The sequence below is a fragment of the Loxodonta africana genome, chromosome 1, assembly GCF_030014295.1.
Source record: "Loxodonta africana isolate mLoxAfr1 chromosome 1, mLoxAfr1.hap2, whole genome shotgun sequence".
NCBI lineage: Eukaryota > Metazoa > Chordata > Mammalia > Proboscidea > Elephantidae > Loxodonta > Loxodonta africana.
In genome coordinates, this window is record NC_087342.1 from 97,785,178 (window position 1) to 97,805,964 (window position 20,787).

General features: G+C 38.2%; 1 protein-coding gene across 2 annotated transcripts in view; it reads right to left on the bottom strand.

Moving 5' to 3' along the window:
* The window catches only part of SRPK1 (SRSF protein kinase 1), a 74,677-nt gene that overhangs the window by 3,408 nt on the left and 50,482 nt on the right, over positions 1–20,787 (bottom strand). For both annotated transcript variants that reach the window (XM_064285247.1, XM_010588056.3), the window contains 8 exons: positions 19,186–19,351; positions 17,962–17,987; positions 17,321–17,531; positions 16,537–16,941; positions 16,065–16,165; positions 11,202–11,309; positions 5,448–5,517; positions 1,708–1,800 (listed from right to left, as the gene is read on the bottom strand). In XM_064285247.1, the coding sequence (XP_064141317.1) occupies positions 1,708–1,800; positions 5,448–5,517; positions 11,202–11,309; positions 16,065–16,165; positions 16,537–16,941; positions 17,321–17,531; positions 17,962–17,987; positions 19,186–19,351 (1,180 nt within the window). The remainder of the gene's footprint in view (positions 1–1,707; positions 1,801–5,447; positions 5,518–11,201; positions 11,310–16,064; positions 16,166–16,536; positions 16,942–17,320; positions 17,532–17,961; positions 17,988–19,185; positions 19,352–20,787) is intronic.

Genomic DNA, 20,787 nt, shown 5'->3' on the forward strand with positions numbered 1-20,787 from the left:
TAATCCAGGCAGTCTATAAAGAATCAAATTTTGCAATCAGAATCTAATCCTTCTCCATTCACAAAACACCTCTTCTCTTATGTATTCCTTGCAAAAAAGTATCTCTATTTTTTCATGAGGGCCTAAAAATTTAAGAACATTTGTCTTCTCTCCCAATCTAGGATGTTTTTCCCAGTCAAACTGAGCAAGCCTATCAAGAACTACACAACGGTTAAGAGCTATGGCGATCTACGGCTGCTAACAAAAAGGGTGGAAGTTCGAATCTACCAATCACTCCCCGGAAACCTGACGGGGCAGCTCTCCTCTACCCTATAGGGTCACTATGAGTTTCGAATCAACTCGATAGCAATGGGTTTGGTTTTCTGGGTTTTTTTATCAGAAACTAGGTACTCTCTACAGTGAACACTAAGTGCTTATATGCTCAACATTGTCTCCCAGAGTGTTTAGAGGCACTCTATCTGGGTTTTTTTTTGTATCACCACATACCAAGAATAATTTACTCATATTCTTTTTTTGGCTCAATAGTCTAGTAAATGTTGCTTCAAAATGAGGCAGTCATTTAAAAATAAGATGCTAATGCCATGTTAAACATGTTAAAAGCAACAAAACTAAAAGAACAAACCCTATGCAGCTTTCAGATACAGCAGCATCACACTTACTAAGGCAAATGCTGCTTTCCAGGTTTTTCGTATGTGACACTTATTTGAAGTCTCCTTTTTTTTTTTTTTTTTTGTGGTTAGTTCACATCTCAGCTTCTAAATTTTATTTAGAATTATAAGAAATACATACTTAGATGTATCAGCATATACTGTCAAGCGAAAAATTTGAGATGAAAGTTTTATCTTTGCTTCTGTTTCCTTCATTAATAACAGAGAAAATGACAACAGCAACTCAGATTAGACAGGAACCTTAGGGGGCACCATGTTAATGAGGGAGGAACAACTCAGAAAAGGAGGGTGAGAATGGCTGCACAACTTGAAGAATGTAATCAATGTCACTAAATTGTACATGTAAAAACTGTTGAACTGGTGTATGTTTTGCTGTGCATATTCTCAACAACGACAAAATAAAATTAAAAAAAAAAAGGTTAACATGAACGTATCAAGCTGAAAACAATAAAAGTTCATTTGTATGACTAGCGTGTTTAAGTGACACTGTTAGGGTCACCTGAGATACAAAGATAAGTGAGACACAGTCCCTTTCCCTTAAGAAGCTTAAACTCATCTGACCTTTGGTTGAGGCAGTTCTTAAACCAAATACCAGCAAAAATGTGTCCACTATCCTATAGGGTTACTACGAGTCAGAGTTGGCTCGAAGGCAACAGGTTTGGTTTTTTTTGGTTCTCAGAAGTGCTATAGTAGGTGTAATCACCAATCAACTGTGCACCAGGCACTATACACATATTAATTAATTCAACAGGAGGTAAACACTATTATTATCTCCATTCAAAGACAAGCAAACTGAGACACAGAGAGGTGGTGTCAAAGGTTATATAGCTAGTGGAGCAGCTGGGATTAGAACCCAGGCAGTCTAGCTCCAGTTTGCTACTGACTGTGTTATTCCCCTTCTCTTGGTAAGTCACAGTGCAGCATTCCTGATAGGACCAGCTTTCTCTAAGGGCTGGAAAAATGTACCCAACTATACTTACCTGTTCATTTTAAAATACTGTGCCCCCTTAAAGTCAGGAAACAAATACATTTATTTTACCTTTTTTGGTGAAAAATTCCTTGGAATATTTTCCTGCCACAATCAGCTTGCGAGGCACCTTCCCCAGAAGTTCTATGATCAATGCAATGTGATCTGTATGTTTCAAACATTTCAAGAGGGAAAAAAAAGGACATACATAACAGGAGTAACAACTGTAGCTCCAGACACTGCAAGAAAGAGTAGCATGCACACCTCTTTGTAAAGCGTCTCAGGCTTTCTTTCTGTCTTAAATGGGAAGAGGGGGATTCTATCCATCTAATGGAGAACCCAGAAAAGCATAAAAATCAGGTGCTCACTCGAGTGGGATCTCAGTGATAACTAAATATAATTGTGGTGTGAATGCTCTGCTTCCTGAAGTTGTATCCCTGGGGCCTAGATGAGAACTAATGTTAACAATACTACCTCTGCGACTGAAGAAGTCCTGTAAATATTTCCCACTGAAGGCAGAGTGTCTTGGAATTCTGCCTATCAGCTCTATAATATGTGCAATGTGGTCTAAAATAGAAGGGTTAAGAAGAACAGGATCAAGGACAAGCTGTGAAAGAGGTTTTTTCTATGAATAGCTTTTCCAAAGACTAGCTGTTTAAAAGTAACTACAAATAAAACCAAGGATACTCGAGGCGAGACTGGGAAGGCCAAGACTTATTTCAGGTGGCTGGTCACCTGACAGTCACTGGAAAATCCCAGTCTGGAATTTGAAGGCTTGTCTACATCTTTACTTGCACTTTGTATATCCAGTTCAGGTAGGTTCTTTAGGTAAGGTTAAAAACTGTGTCAACATGTTTTAGGCATTCTAGAAATGTCACTTATAACACTGCTTTGAGCTTCAAGTAGTAATAATACTCCTTATATAAGAACGTTCACGGTAGTTAAAGCACTCACATATTATTGAGTTTTCACAATCATCCTGTAAAACGCACCAAAGAGTAATGGCCCATTTTAAAGATGAGAAAATGGAGCCTCAGAGAGAATAAATAAGTGGCCTACTTGAAGTTGCAGAAGAAAGATATGGTAGTCTGCTTCCGTAAAAAATAAGTCTGGAAACTGTTCTATAGGGTTGCTATGAGTTGGCATTGACTCGATGGCAATGAGCTTTTTTGTTTGTTTACTTGAAGCTACACTGTTAACAAGAGCTAGAGCTCAAATGAAAACCCACATCTATCATGTCTAGCTCAAAGCTTTCTCAAAAACTGACATTTTTAGTAAGAACTAGCATAAACACAGCTACTTGTCTGTCAGTCACTGAATGGCTAAGTCATATGGTGAGTCGTAGCTGTCACAGCACTGGCATGGACCGTGTACACTGCCAGGATGGCTTGTAGTCTGTTAGCCAGGAGGGGCGCCTGGGACCAGCCAGCTCCCACTCCTCCACTGCAGGGGAAAGAAACTAGCAATATAAATAAGTTTTAAGAAGTGATGGCTTCTAGCTGGAAAAGAACTTTATAAATGACTGTAATCCCTTAGTTACAGAATCGTTAAGACTCAAGAGATGTCACTTAAAAAAAACCTTCCAATTTCGTGCCTTATAGGCGAATGACATGTTAGAGACATTAACCTACCTGGGGATTTATTAAAGGTCTCAGATCATACACTCCCTTCTCCTGTGAAGGGCTCAGTGGTGTCACTTTAAGAGGGCTTTACATTTATGAATTCACTCTAATCTCTGGGCAGCTTTGACTCAATTTATGGTTTGGTAACAAGCACCTGGCTGTCAAGACATTTCTGCCTGTTTTAGGCAGAATCTGCAAATAAATGTCTTTTGTTTGAATTACCATAAACAACAACCAAAGTGAGAATACCAACGAAAAAGTTCAAATATAGCTTCTCTTACCATAAACTTCCAAGTACTGGTTGTTTTAATATTTTCCTATTCTGCAGAATTAGTTTTCCTTCAGAAATATTATTTTACATTTAATTCCAGAAATCTGTCTCTGGCTTAACATTTAATCACAGGATTGTACTTGATAGGCTAAATTATCAAGTATTATTCCAAAAGTCACGGCTGTAGGGGGTCAACAACAGGGGCCATGCTACGTAGGCCCCAGTCCTACTGTGACTTGCAACAAACTCTGTATGCTCTAGCCAAGGTACAAGGCTTGGTTTTTCCTGTTCTTATGGGACAAAGTACAGTAGAACAGTACAGGGAGTTTGAGGCTTGCTATAAAGACTATTAATACTGACTGGTACTGGAGAAAACAAATTAGGACCCAAATACCTAGGGTAAATAACTCTCCCTTGCCCGTGTATTTGAAACATTTCATACACATTTCAATTTGCAGTCAGCATAAGGGCCTACCTAGTATAACCCTAGCCACTATATGTGTTTCGTACAACACACCAATACGTATGGGGTGGTCAAGAAAAGTAAAGAGAAAAAAATTAACCTCCTTCCCAAACACAGATACAGTGGGGTATTTCTAAAATTCTACAACCCCAAACTTGTAACTTGGAAAAAGGACAAACGGAGAACATGGAAAATCAAGTGTGTACATGTAATTACAAGTGTGTACTTGTAATTACAGTATCTTCTTACAAGGGGCTGGTGTATGCAAACATGTCTAATACGTACCTGTCAAAACAGGCATTTGGCTATGGGAATTACTGCCGCATTTTCCAAACTGTAAAGGAATATTAGCAGGCACTACTAACACTGCCTATTAATATCCCAGAGAGCCACAGATTAGGAAACAGAGAACATTCTTGGTTCCACGGAACACAAAACCTGATTTCCCAAAGAATCGAGGAAAGCACAGAAAGTAAAGAACATATTTTCCACATTGAGAGGGTATATTGCTAGTGCTCTCTCAGAATAATTTTCTTTCATCCCGCAAACAAAATAAAAGCTGCCGAAATTGTATAGTAAAGACAGCAAAACGTTCCTTTAATCATTTTTTCATTCAAGTTACTGACTCGGTAACTAGTTATCTGAATGACATCATCAGAGAAATATCAGACAGATACAGCTATCTGTTTCCACAGTTTCTCAGACAGATCAACTGACAGCTTGGGCTTTCCCACTGGCAATCACAAAATAGAAATCAACTGCATTTTGTTTAAAAAATGGATTCCTAAGTTTTTGTTATCACTTAAAAAGAAAAAAATTATGGCTTCAATTTTCAGAAAGAAGAAAAAAGAATGCTGAATGTTGTAGAACTTACAAAGATAAATAGTATATTGTCTCTGTACATTAAAATTAGTGACTTCCAAATAAAGAAAGCGTAATTGAACACAAAGTTGATGAGCACGGAAATTCAAGCTGGGAGAAGAATGAATCACTGGTATTTACAGAAAAGAAGAAAACCAGATGTTGAAGAAGAAATTACCGGCAAACGGAAGTTTTAGTTTAACCAATTTTGGCCTTTTGTCTAATCGTCTACTAGAGATCTTTAATATCTCTTATTAAATATCTAAACCCTGGTGGCGTAGTGGTTAAGTGCTACAGCTGCGAACCAAAGGGTTGGCAGTTCAAATCCACCAGGCGCTCCTTGGAAACTCTATGGGGCAGTTCTACACTGTCCTATAGGGTCGCTATAAGTTGGAATTGACCCGATGGCACTGGGCTTGGGTATTAAATATCTAGCGTATCTACTATAAAATATCTTTTATATTTCTATCTTCTCTAGGATTTTATATGTACTTAGCACAGTAAAAAGACTAAAGCTGTTCAGTACTAACATGGTGTTAGCCACATCTGGGAAGTGTAACTGTAACACACAGGTGTCCTCTGTCAGGGGACTCACCTTCGTCTCGAGTGTACTCTTCCCCTGAATGAGGTTCAAACAAATAGTCGCCTGTAGCCAGTTCAAAGGCCTAAGAAAAAGAAGAACAGCATATGAAAGCATCAAAGAAGGCCAGAGAGCTTATTGGTATTTGATTCAATATTAATTTTTTTCTTCAAAAATCCTGCAAATGATCATTTTTTTTAAAGTCTAAAATTATTCCAAAAGAGTTGCAGGTCTTGATTAATCATGTAGAGCCAAGTTGTAATTCTACAAGGCTAAACACTGCAATTCTGTTGCTAAAACTAAAACCTTCAGATATCTTTCTACCTAGAACTTTTTAGTGTTTGGCAAACAGTACGTTCTTAACCTTTGCTGTGGAAAGCACTCCCTCATTGTCTCAGATGGAGAGTTCCCATTTTCTAGTTCTGCAGAAAACCAGAAGAGGTAAGTTTAAGTGGAGTCAGGAGCCACTCCTATACTATTTGATCAGCAAGTTTGCATTCACTCACCAGGAAAAGAAAAGCATGTGTTTCTTACAACAAGAAAACCTCTTAGAAACAGGAGTCAGTATTCAAGAGGATCTTAAGAAGTGATTTCCTTTGAAATAAGCGCCAAACAGTATGGAAAGATAGCTGTTAAAAGCAGAGACAGTAATTCTTTTTTAAAAGTCCAGAGTAACATCCTTTGTCAACTTTCTCAACCCTACAGCCTTAGAGAAAAATGGCATAAAAATGTAGCAGAAAGGACTACGGACACAGCTTACAAGGCAGCCCAGCGTCCCACAGGCAGAGTGCTGTGCAGGAACACCAAACAGAAAACAAGGACTTTCTGGTTAGAGCTGTTTCTCTAAGATAACACGTCTGCCATCTGTATTAATGGGCTGGCCATTTGCTCTCTTATCTGGTGGAAAAGACAAGTCAGGACAGAGTCATGATGTTTCCTGCCCTGGAGCTACAGATGTGCTCAATGTACCAACTTAAGGGCCCTGATTTTGACCTCGGGCCTGACATGAGGAAGGACTGAAGTTCTGGACATGCTATTTTAGAGAAAAGAGATTAAAAGACAACTCAAATTGTCTGTCTTTAACAATCTCTAGAGAGGAAAGCAAAATTCCAGAGTAGGGCTGGAGGCTGGAAGAAGAAAGTCTGTTTAAGGAAAAAAAAAAAAAAGGAAATTAATTTTTTTACTACAATGACGAGAATTCTTTCTAAAAACATCTGAAGAGCATTTATCCTTATTGAATGATCAGGTGGCTATTCTGCCTCATTTCTGTTACTAAGGATATTTCATTGTTCCAATCATGAAGACATTAAATTAAGGATGCTTTTTACACTCATTTCAAACCAGGAATGCTAAGTTTTGTTCAATTTGTGTTTAAAAGTCTACTTACTGCTATTGAATATAGAGAAATGACACTGTTAAATACCTCGTGCTTACTGCCCTGCAAATAACCAACTCCAGGAAAATGAGGCAAATGACAGATGTCTTAACAGTCAGCAAATTGCTCAGGAAGAGAGTACAGAGGCTGAAAGACGGTTACAACAGACAGAAGGCAGATGAACAAGCCAACCGCACCGTATGTAAACATTTCACAGAACAAAAGGAATGGCTGGGAAACTACAAATTGCACAGCTGAAAAGAATGATTTTTGGGGGGGATACTAAATATATTCTACCACTCACTTGCAGCTTTAAATAGTTTCCTTGAGCTTACTTACACAGGTGTAAGTGATCTTAACAGTTGAGGCAAATAAGTGGTTCTTAATCAGAGGTCTACAACCATGGCAACTGCTGAGGAATTTTTCCAAAATGCATCTGTCCACTGCACACATCACCCTCCCTATTTAAAAATCACAGACTAAAGTCCTGCCTCATGCAGAAAAAAACTGATATTTTATAAAACATAATTATATAACATGAAAATATTTTTCTTCACGTAATTTATCACAACCCAAATGCACACATATTTGGGTGGTAATAAGTTACATGAAGAAAAATAAAGTGATAGGGTGGGGCCTACTTTAAATAGGGATGTCAAGAAGACATCTGGGAAGAGTTCTATCTGAGCTGAGACCTGCACAAGGCAAAGAAGAAAACAGGTCCCAAGGTGAGAGGGAGCTTGGCACGGCTAAGGAAAAAAAGCTGCATTTCATTTTCAGTGGAATGGAAAGCGACTGGAGAGTTTAAAATAGGGAATAACATGATCTGATTAATATTTAAGAAAGACCACTCTGGCTGCCTGGTGAGGATGGACGATGAAGAGAAAAGACGAGAAGTGGAGAAATAAATTGGGAGAACAATGTAGTGGTCTGTGTGAACAATGACAATGCATGGACCAGACTGGGTTAATGGAAAAGGTAAGAAGTGGCTGATGCTGGATATATTTTGAAGGTAGAACACACAGAACTTACTGGTGGACTACATGTAGGGGGTGAGAAGGAAACATAAAAATCAAGGATGACTCCTGAGGTTTTGGTCTGGGTGACTGGGTGAATGGTGGAGTCATTTTCAAAAACAAGAAAGACGGGAAAGTATGTGTGGAAAGCATTCTATTTTGAAAATGTTACATGTGAGACATTTAGCAGATATCCAAACGGAGCTGTCAAGTAGACAACTGGACACACAAGGCTGAAGTCTGGAGGGAAGCTGAGGCTGGAGATGCACTGGGACTCAATGAGACCCCCTAAAAAAAGAGAAGAAAGCCAAGAAGCAAGTCCTTCTTCAGTCAAGAGGAGGAGCCTACCTAAGTTCCCGTTACCAACTGGTACGAACAATAAGGAGGAGGTACTGCTACAGACTTAAAGCTTTCTTCAGTCGATCCTTTCCTTTAAAAGGTAATTGAAACATTATAAAATCAATACTCCAACACACAGCTGTGTGAACTGACATGTAGAAGATAAGCATGACCAAAAACAGAGACTATTTTGCCCTAGCAATCTACGGCCCCCAGGCTGCTGTTAGTTGCGTGCTATCCAGTTATGTGCTCCCCAGTGGGATTACACTGGAGGCCCTGTAGTCTACCGGCTACAAGTCTATCGCCCTTGGGAAACAAACATGTGCTTCTCTCAGTTCCTCTCTGGTCCTTCCCTGTTTATACCGCATGCAGCGAATGCTCAGTTCCCCTTCCCCTTCAGTGACAGCAGTGTCTGGGAATTCAGATCATCCGTACATGCTAACTGTAGGAATCTACTCCAGAGGCATGGATCCTGGCCATTTTATTACAGAAACTGACTCCAAAAGAGACAAGATTATAGTTCTTTTGTGGTTGCCTTTTCTGTCCTACAAAAAGTTCTGGCAGCAACAATAAAACTGAAAACAAAAGCAAATCTGTGAACATCATTGTATAGGATAAGGAAATGCACTGAAGAGAACTAAAAATATTATTTATTAAAATGGTATTCTATCTTTATCTCCAGTAGCTTACTGTTGTTGAATAAAGGTGACAGTCTTTGTGGAAGCCAAACGGCCATTGTATACAATGCTAGAAATTATAACGAGTGCAGACATCTGTCTGTTCTTTCATGTACCTCAGATCTGATACTTCTTCCCCAAACCAGAATAAGGATTGCTGACAGTGGATAAAAAAAACTCTATGGCATGATAAATTACAGCACTTAGATTCAGATTTAGGGCATTTTAGCAGCCTTAAGAGTTCTGGACAGAGGAAACAGTTATGGATCCTATTTCCCAAGGGTCCATTTCCTTGTTAAAAATGCCTAAGAATTATTTATGCTTTCTAGCATTTTCCCTAAATACACTCTTGATTAGCCTTGCACCAACTTCTGGAGTGGACAAGGACGTGCAATTTATCCAATTTTCAAAATATGTGTGGCTGCATTCACAGAGCCTCCCACAAATTCCAGTGTACAAATCCTGCTCTGAATCTCAGAGAAAAAGATAAAAGAAGAAAGAACAGGTCCCAGAAAGCCAATACCTCCAGGGAGGAAACTGCCAAAAAAGGCATATAACTGAGGGCTATAAATATACTTCCCCATGAGGTGAGGGGGAGGATATTCAAAAGCCAGGGAGAAATATAGTCTCATCCTGCCACCTATGGTCCAACATGTTTGGAAAATTTTAAAACAGCTATTCCTTATTAATTCTTAATGTTCTTCACAAATATTTTCCTGTTTGTCTTTATAGCTGTCCTTCTGACTTTGTAGCCTCTGTCTCTAGTGTGGCAGGCAATCTCTCAACTTCTTGTCTCTTTATCTCTCAGAAAGGGCCCCAATCTTTCCATCAATTAATTGCATTTGATGCAAGATGATCCATCTCTCTTGGCACTTCTGATATTCCAGGATTTATGTTTACTTTCTGAGTACAGCCAAACTAAAGCAACATTTTCTGCGTCTATCAGCAAAATGAGAGAAACTTGGAGAAAATGGGGCTCAAGTTTTTATGACATTGTCTCACATCAGTAAGTGTTTTTCATCCCTTGGTCAAGAAAATTCCTAAACATGAGGTGGTCCAGAACTAGGGGGCAAGGTTAATTCCCCTGTTTTCTTTTTAACTTACTTCTTAAGCCTGACATTGGAAACACCATGTTAAGCAGGACCTCTGCCCTCAAACAAAACAGTGAAATAAGGAAAAAGAAAAAAAGACTAAGATACTCATTTTCTCACAGCGAACAACTAATCCACTACTAAGAATCACTCTACATCGAATCCATCAGACTCTCTATAAACCAGCTACACTCTGTAGCTGATTGCATCACTATCACTTACGATTTCCTCTAGCAAAGCAACTCAAATTCCTCAAAATATAAAACTTTAAAGTGTGGCAAGAAATAAATTTGAGATTTTATTTCAATGTTCTTTTATCTTGTGCACATGATACCAAACCTCACTCTACTTCAGACCTGTTTTAGTTGGAGCTGCCAGTCTGTCTCAAGTTTCCCCAGCTCAGGAGAAAAACAGATTCTCAGACGGGTGGCAGGAACTTACGTGCCAACTCTGCAATACAGCTGACTGTGAGTACCAAATGTTAATTGCAATAAGATTTTTATATGTTTCTGGTTTAGTTCATCATTTGGTGGTCCACAAATATATATTAAGCACCCACTTAAAATGTGATAGGCAGTGAACCAGATACTTAGCTATACGTAACAAACATGATTCCTACCCACGTGGAGCTTATAATCTACTAGAAGAGAAAACAGTAAGCAAACACAATTACAAATTGTGATATAAGATCTTGAAGGGTATACTCCATTTCAGGAAACAATGTAACACGTTCCAATGTGAGGCTATTTGTGGGAAATTATTTATCAACTAAATCTGACCACTCAAGTAGTATCATAACCAGAGACAAAGCAGAAGCTTATGAATCTATTAGTGACTGGGCTTGACTTCTTCTGAGTTGCAAAGATGCCGGAGGAGCTGCTGAACTATATACAATGAAACAGTTTCCAGGGATTGCCGTGGTCCAAAAATAGATCAGTGCTGAAAGGGCAAGGGTACTCATAACCTCCTAACCAAACACAACATCTTAGAGCTTTTCTTAGAGGTTTTCAACTTTCTTTACCAACAATTTATTTTAAGAAACATTTAGTTCCTTTACCCAACAGGAACGTGGTAGGAACCAAATGGAACACCAGGTATTTATGACAGGCGTTTGGAGCCAGACCTCTCCAGACAGTGGAGTTTTAGTGCCAATAATAAGTCATCAAATTTCTTTTCTGCTTGTTAATTTGCTGGTCTACTGACATTAGCAAATAGGCAAAGGTATGTAACTACCATGTAATAAGGGGAGGCCGAGTGCAAAAAAACATTACCATGCATGCGGTGCTCCAGATATCAGCAGGAGTATTATAACCAGATCCTATCAGAACTTCCAAGGAGCGATACTGCCTTGTTTGAATATCTTCAGTGAAATGTTTGTGCTGCATAAATGGAGAAGGAAACAGAACTTTAAAATTCATTTATTCTGAAATGTAACAACTCATATGAGAGCTTAATAATGTTGTTCCCCCAAATCAAATTACACAGTCTACTCCTAATTATTTTTGCAAACAGATGAGTTTAAATGTGATATAGATACACAGATGTAGGAGATGGTGGTAGCTTTTTAAAAAATGGAAAACTATCTCCTCAAACAAAAATTAAGCTGCTCATTTGCCTAAAATTAATAAATCGCATTTCAACAAATAAATGACACCAATCTGAGTCCAATTTAAACTTTTCCTTGTGATGTGCTCATTATGAGGAAATAAGATATAGACTTCAAGTTACATGAAACTTATTATCACCACTACCTATAAAAATCCTTGTCTTCATTCTCTCTTGTTCCCCTCTGCCCCTTAAAAAATATCAAGCCTGAATCTAATCAAGCTCCTTAATCTATACCAGTATATAGGAACTCTTGGGGGAACAGAGAACATGTTAGGCACCTTGGAGATGCAATCGGAAAAACAACTGAAGTTTCTACAACAAATAAATTTTATGGGTAAAAAAAAAGACAAAAGAGAAATCTCTATAGTAAAAGCAATTCAAGAGACACAGTATAATTTTGCATTCATGGATTTTATTTGAATCTTGCTTTGGCAATCAAACTTAAAAGGGTGTTTATGAGATAGCTGGGGAAGCTGACTGAATATCTGGTATTAGGGAACTGTCAACTTTTTTAGCTGTGATAACGACGTCAAGGTTAGAGAGCTATATTCATGAATGGAAATGTGAAGATGCCTAGGATATGTTTCAAAGTAATCTGGGTGAGTGGCAGGGTGGAGATAACATTGGCAATGAGCTGAAAATTGCTGAAGTTGGATGACAACAGTATGGGAGTTCATTATTCTATTACCTCTACTTTCGTATAATAGAAAGTAAATGAATAATAAAAAAAGAAGCTTAGAATGAGTCATACACAGAAAACAAAATTCAAATAATATTAAAACATGTACAGAAAAGTATGGAAAACTATCCTCTAATTCTGCTGAAATTAAAAGACAAAGGTAAAATATTTGTGGAAAGGGAAAATTAGGAGGCAGGACAAAGCTTCACAGAGAAAACCAGTATTGATCAAAAGGGCAAAAAGTATTCCAGAAGAAGGACCATCACAAATAAAGGCATGGAAAAAAGTCTGCTAAAGTGAGCCAAATACTTTAGGTTAAGGAGTTTAGGTTCCATTCTGCAGACAATAGAGAACCACTGCATATTACTATTAAACAGGAAACTGTGCTATAAGGAGACTGATATGACATCTGAGAACATCATTCTAGTAATCTTCTGCCTGGTGGCCAGAAACAGGAGAAAGGTAAGAAAACTAGAGAAACTGTATAGGAAGTGTGACATTTGAAAAACTAGACTTCAGAAATAAAGGATTGAGACCAAGGAGAAGAAAATAAAAAATTCAAGAAAGAGTCAAAAACCAAAGAATCAGAGTTTCAAAAATCAAAGTCCACGCTGTGTCCCTAGCATAATAGATGAAAACAGGCCTAGTGAGGCACATCTCCGTAAAATGATAAACGCTGGGGGTGATGATGATCCTACAGACTTCCAGAAGGGGGAAAAGGTTTCATACAAAGAATCAAGAATCATAATATCATTAGTCTTTAGTAGCAACAAGACTGGAAACTGGAAGACAATGGAGCAATGCCTTAAAACATTCTGACTGTCAACCTAGAATTCTACATACAACCAATGAGTGTGAAAACACAATAAAGACGTTACCAGATATGTCCCCCTAAAAATCTCATACATACATCCTTTCTTAGGAAGCTACTGCAGGCTGTACTTACCCCACAAAAACTATAGAGAAAACCAGGAAAGAAGAAGACAGGAGAGATAGGAAGCAGGAGATATAAAGACAGAAAACAATAATCTCCAGGAAGATGGTGAAGAAAACCCCAAACAGCAGTAATGCAGCAGACCAACAGGGGCAACCCAATCAGACTAACACAGATCAGAAGACTCCAGGTTCCAGGAAAGAATTCTTCAAGAAGATAAAGTTGAAATGACAACCCAATGTATCTGTATATACTGAAACAACATTTTTACCACTGGGTCAAGGTATGGGGTTGAATTAAATGATAAGTAGTACAAGGAAAGCTAAGCAAATGAAACGCAGTGGTACGCAGGAAGGGAAAAGGAATCATAACATGGTACATGCTCAGCTCAGCTGAGGACTGCATTCCGGAGTTCTAATAATGTAAACCTGAAATGACCTTCTAACCACAAATCAGATTAAAATTGGAAAGGTGGGGGGTATGGATGCAGTGGTGGTAGATAAGTCCTGTTTTCCTGGAGGAAGAAATAATACCTAAAATTGGAAGAAAAAAAAAATTAAGGACAATAAAATCACGTTATCTATTAGTGATATGAAGACATACTATCATGGGGAGTGAAAAACTGGCAAAGGAAGGGGACAGATTTTCCAATTAAAATCTATATAACTTGTCTCTATGCACATGCACAACCGGCAAAAATAAACATTCAATTTAAAAAAGCAAAAGGAAAGGTCTGATATTAAAAAAAACCAAACCCAGTGCCGTCGAGCTGATTCCGACTCATAGTGACCCTACAGGACAGAGCAGAACTGCCCCATAGAGTTTCCAAGGAGTGCCTGGCGGATTCAAACTGCCGACCCTTTGGTTAGCAGCCGTAGCACTTAACCACTAGGCCACCAGGGTTCCCCCTCCCCCCGCCCCAAATCAAGCTATATAAAAAAATCACGTAACGTTCTATTACTGAACGCTAATGCTGCCGTGCTGGAGATACAAACAAGACGTGTGCTCTGGCCGGGATCAGCAGGTAGAGCGTGCATGTTCTGTTCACCACCATGTCCTACTGCTCAGGTCAGAGTATGTGCCAATATGTTTGCTGAATGAGTGAATGGGTGAAAAGGAGGTAAAGTCCTTTTAGTGGAGAGAGACATGTTAAAAAAAAAAAAAACAAGTGTAAGAGTTGAAAAGAGTGATTAATTTTGTTGTAGTAGTAGTAATTAGAAAGATTTCACCAGAATAAAGAAAATTGTTCCAGATGTGTAAGAAGGCATGGAGGAAGGTGTTCAGACACAAAGGCACAGAAGCATGAAACATGGTGTGGGCGGTAAACCAACAAGCATTTGATATTTATACAGTGTGCTATTTATATTTAGTAAAGAGCCAACATATTTCCCTAAAATTTATTTACCTATTTTCTGAGTAGCTACTCATGTACAGGCTGTGTTCTAAGAACTGTATGTATGTATATAGCAGTGAACAAGAAAATTCCTGTGGCGATGAAACCTATATTCTAGGGAGATGGACATTAAGCTAGCAAATGTAGGCTATCAGATTGTGGTAAGTGCTACAGAAGAAAAAAATATATATATAAGGGTGAGAAAGAGAAAAAACATGAAAAAAAATGATGACGGTATATGTATCTGGAGAGTGGTGGCTTACTACCTATGTTAGGTGGTAAAGGGAAGACCTCCCTGATAAGATGACATCTGAATAGGAGCCTGGATAAAATGAGGGAGTGAGTTATACACATATCTCAGGGAAGAAGATCCCAGGCAGAGGAATCAGCAAGTGTTCTTTGCTTGGTGGTATGTGTGCCAGGGTAAGGACTCTGACTTTCATTCTGAGGTAACCCACTGCAAGGTTTTGAGAACACTTGTCTTGACTTGTATTTAACAGGATCATTGTGCTGTCAGTAGGTGGCAAAAGCCACAGAAGGGAGAGAGTGCGGAGGCTATGGCAGTCATTCAGGCAAAAGTATACAGTGGTTGGGACCAGGTGGTGAAGTAATTTTAATTACTTGGAGAGCTGTTCCACATCCTTAACAGTCAGTGCCAAGCTCTAACTTTATTTTTTCTAAAAGTGCATCACAGTATTTTAGAATCAATATTGGAGGTGAGACCCTTTTGGAGTATAAACCGTTAGGTACAGGATGTCATAAGGATTAGGAAATTTGACACAATGAAAATATACATAAAACCTACTACAGTGGATTTTCAGCAGCTCAGTTTTTGCCTCAACCGTGTTTAACATTCCTGTTGACAAGGCACATGGCTCCTTGAGTAGTCTCATTTATGTGCAAACCACTGTACTGTGGATTTTAAAAAGATGTCTATTTAAAATACCCCCCAATCATAACCACACATAGTAAAAAACAATAGTATTAATACACAGAACTGTGAAAAAAGGTATAAGTATAAGGTATACGTATAAAGGTTACAGGCTAAATTGTCATCAATTTAATGTTATATAAATTTTTGGTCGACAAAGTGTACAAAACACATTAAATAAATTAAAAGGAGGTTACAGTTTGTGAAGTTAGATGCTAGTTTTAAAAATAGGGAGAAAATAGTATGGATACAGATGTTGATAGTATGAAAGCAGATGGGGATATAGATAAATACAAGACTGGCCAGAAGTTGACATTAATGAATCTGGGTGATACCGGGTACGCAGAGTGGGAAGGTGAGGGGATTGTTTTCACTATACCTTTCTACTTCTGTAAATATATTTGAACTTCTCCATAATAAAAGGTTAAAACAGAAATACTGAGAGGAAAAAACAAAAACATTCACTAAAATGTTAAGTGGCAACTGGGTGTAGAATAGCAGATGCTTTCTTTTTTTAGCGTAACTAAGTCCAAATTCTCACCCATTCTGGATTACTTCACAACAGAGCAAGGAGACGAGTTTAACTTACCACCCAACAGGCATTTCCAAGATCAGCAATCTTCACTTGGAGCTTTTCTGCATTTTTTGGTTCAAGGGGATTAACAAGAAAATTTCCAGCAGTGGATTTTCCTACAGACAAGAGGTACCATCAATAAGACTATGAACATAGTCTCGAATATAGAAAGGTTAATAAAGCTCTCCAAGGTAATACAACCCAGGTTCCCAGAGGGCAACCCACAGTAAATTTTCTAAGATAAAATGGACATAGCAACACCTTGAGTTTCTTGAATTAAAACCTCTGTCCTCATATCAACAATGAACTGCTGTGCACCCAGTAAGTGGTCAATAAAATTCAAAGTGGCTACAGATTTACACACTGAAGATGACTCGGACACCTGCTGCACAATTACGTTTATAAAAACAAAGGTATTTCTAGTCTAGTTATTCATGAAGATGTTGTTCAGGGAAGGGGTGTTGGGGAAGTACGTCTGCACAGGTACCTTTATTGTCCAGTGGTCCATTATGTTCCTGCTCTTGTTCGTCCTCACAAGGTATCTCTGCCCGAATGCTTTCTTGAAGTTGGCTGATGTCCTGGTCTACATTTGAGGAAGACTGGCAAACCATGGTATCTGATGTCTCAGAAGCTACAGGTATATAAGAGTCTATTTCTTGAGATGTGCTGCTGTCTCCATTTTGTGAGCTTAGGAAACTAGGCTCCTGCTTCGAATTTTGGACATCAGAGTCATTAGCATTATGCAGATCCTCTTTAAGCCTCAATGTTTCTTTATCACTGTTCTCAGTATAATTAATGGTTTCAATTACTCCATTGCAATTAATTTCTGCTGCACCACCCTCTACACCATGTTCCATAAGTGTCTGATCCTGGACAATGGTACTTGCCTCTTCTAAGGAACAAACAAACAAAAAGGATGTATGTGTATGTGTGCGAGTGAAACAACAGGAAAATTTCTTGACAAGATTAAAAACATTTTCTAGAATTTATACTGAATGATGTAAAACATGACTGAGCATCTAAAAGTTTTTTACAGGACAAAAATCTTATCCTTACCCAACTGCTAAATGAAGCCTATGTTCCATTTCCTGAGAAAAGTTAGAAATTACATTTGAATATTACCTGCCTAACATTTATCACAAGTTCTGTACTCTTACTGTGTAAGGACACCCCCAGAGATGCACTGTATGCATGAAACCATTATATTATGTAACAATATAAATAATGTTAAAGTTTGCTATAAAGTAAATTTTGTGATGCTCTATTTATACCAAGTTTTTCTTGGGTCATTTTATTAGGTGGGTTCTCTTTCAAGGGTCTTTCAGGACTCTCTGATTCTTCTTGCTTGTTTGGTCTTTTTTGCCCAGGGCCCGACTCTTTCTCCATTTCCTCAATTTCCTGCATTCGCTTCTCTAGTAATTCTGCCTGGCGCTTCTGCTTCTTCTTCAATTTCTTCTTCTTATTCTTTGACATTTTGTCAGCCTGGGCGGAGATTACAAACAAACAAAGCCTTCAGGTGGCTAATCAATTACCCCCAGTTGGAGATAACTGTTAACTTTAATTACTTCCTTATTAAATTTCACTCTTTCCCTAACAAAGCACTTCAGTTTTTCATTAACTTAAAAAATGAGGATACTCTTATGAAACCAAATAAAAACCAATTTAGCAACAAATCTTGGTCTTCTGAGCAGCCTGTGGGGCTGGTATACTCTAAGACACACTCAAATTTATAGACGCCTCATCAGTACAATCTTCCTTGAAGATGCATGGGAATTCATTGGACAAAATTACAGGAGCGCAGGAATATCTTTTTCCTTGATTTCCAATCTCTAAACAAACTGTGATCATCCATAACAGAAGAGCCCATGCCACCCACAGATCAGAATTAAATCTAGGAACACCTTATACTTACTGGTTTAGGCTGGGGAGCAGTACTGACTGAAACAAGAGAGAAAGAAAAGAAAACCAAGTAAGAATCTCAGCACTCAGCAGGCAATATAAACTAAGGCTCAGATAAGACATCCTACCAGAATGAAAAGTCTCATTCTTACAGAACTTACATTGCACAAAAAACTTTAGTAGAAGCCACACTATCATTTAAAACAAACAAACAAACAATGTATATAAAAGTTGACAAACTTAAAGTGAAGTTCGAGTAGATTAAATTCTCGCCCAGACAGCATCAATATATGCACAGAACCATGTCTCCCTTTTTGGTTTGCACTACTAGTGCTGTTAGAATAATTTATTTCCCAGTCCCCTGTGCTGCTTAAAGTAGAAAGTCCCCCTCTAGGGCCCCCATCTCCAATTCTTCCCTCTTGGCAGTGGCCAGTTTTAACAGGGGAGTCAAGGCAGCACCAGGGACTATATTAAGTTGCTCTGTACCATGTTATGGATGCTAGTTCAGCCCAGGCAGGAGGTAGAATCTTCAATCTTCCTTTTTAAAGGAAGTCAGTGATAACTGATAGTTCAACCTGAGTATCAGGGAAGTTTGTCAGATACAATTAAACTACTAAAATTAAAATCATTACCTCAAATGGAAAAATATCACCAGAATCATAGCGTGATCAACAACCGTAATAAATCATTTATTTAGCACACAGTACTGTGTGGCACACCACTAGGTACTTTAACATGAAATTTAATCCCAGTAGATTGCATAAGGGAAAATGAAGGTCAAGGTCACCTAGCCAATGGTGAAGCTAGGATTCAAACCAGGTCTGTCCAATCCCAGTGCCTAAACCTAAGTTCTTAATATCAACGTTATCTTGCCCCCGCACAGATCGCTGATCCACAGTAACCATCTGTGATCATGGTAAGAGGTATACACATCAAAATGACCACCAAAACATGACAGAAAACATTTTAACACAATGCCACAAATCAGCTTCTGTGATATACAATTATCTGTACCTAAAAGTCAAAACCTCTAGTCTTTTCTTTACCATATGGGAACAATACTGAGAATAAAACAAGCCTGTTGAAGGCTGGGACTATTTCTTACACATAAGCACTTATTATATTTTATTATTAAATGAATGAATGGTGTTTTATTTAACTGCCTGGTAATTAGAATAAAAATAAGAATTTCTCTTAACTTCTTCTAATAAGAGCAAAGTCACCAAAGAAAATACACCTGCGGATCCGGAAGGCGGAGGAGCTCCAGATCGCTGCCATTCTGTTGCTTCTGCAGCCAGCCTTCGAATGTACTGCTCATTCACTGACAATAAGATGTTTTCAGGTTTAATGTCAGTGTGGATGATACGGCACTTGGTGTGTAAATAATCCAGACCCTGCAATACCTGAATGGGAATACAGAAGTGTTACAAACACACAATACGAGTCTTTCTGGAGAAGGAAGAAGTCATCACATTAAAATAAAAACAAACAAAAAAAAACAAAAACAAAAAAAACCCAAAGCTATACTGTAAGAGTTTTCAATAGAGAATAAAGCATTTTTTTTTTTAAAGCACAAAGAAACTTTCCCAGAAGTATTACGGGCAGTCCCAATCACAAACGAGTTCCATTCCTAAGTCTGTCTTTAAGTAGAATTTGTATTTAAGTCAGAACAGTTAGGTACAATTCATATCTAACACTAGTCAGTCAAATGTTTTTCTCACTGTATACACCTCTTCTCACTTATTGACACGCTTAGGTTCCGGGTTGTTACGTAAAATTGGTGTTATGCAAAATGGAGGATGACCACATCAGATCACAAAACAGAGGATAACTACATCATTACATGACCGCCAAACCACTGTGAATCATGGCCCAGCCAAGGTGACATATAACCTTAACCATCAAAGTCAGCGTTACTCTCCCCTCGCATCTCGACATTCATTACTGCCAGACATACACTACCACGCAAAATAGACAGATTTACTACTGTAAATGTGAAATGTTGGATAACGAGACAGTTGTTAAGTGAGAAGGTGTGGTATATAGTGTACCTTCCTATGCACAAAAATCATTAAAAAAAACACTTCTAGTTGTACGCTAGAACATCTTTACCATAGTAATAATGTTTTGATGCGCATCACAAAGTAGTGCCTGTTTGTTACTACAAACCATCGTATGTACCTTGAATTTTTAATATAATAGTCTTTACACAGGTTGGTTCATAACTACAGGCTGTACGTTAAGTCAGACGTTTGTAATCGGGGACTGCCTGTAACTGTAAACTCTATGCAGAAAAGCAGAATTTACTGATAATAAAGAGTTCTCCCATGTTTCACAAAGCTAATTCTATTTGGAGATATTCTCTAACTAAGTACATTATAAAGACAGAGAGCAAATGTTCAACATGCCCTTCTGAAGTGTTGAAATATAGGTGATTACAGAGATTTGGATATTTTCTAATTCAAACCGAGGCCTCTGGTTTTCCAGTTTGGAGCTCCTTCTACCAAGATGCATTACCCAAGCAAATCATTTGTCCTTTGAAACTTTCATTTTTCTAATGGTAATTTCTATATCGTAAAAAAAAAAAATGAAGGTTATTCAGAAAGCCAGAACATGTCCTTGAATAATGTTATATAAAAAGGTGGTAATAATTTGACCTAGCAAGTCTCTATTAAAATATAATTAATGTTTGCAATCAGAACTTCTCAATAAGGGCTCCAGTGTTCCTAAGTCTGACACCTCATACAATTTCCCTTCTAATAATAGGAGATGAACCTGGGGAAAAATGGTTATGCTAAACATTTTAAAACACAATGAACACACTAAACACTAGGGGCTG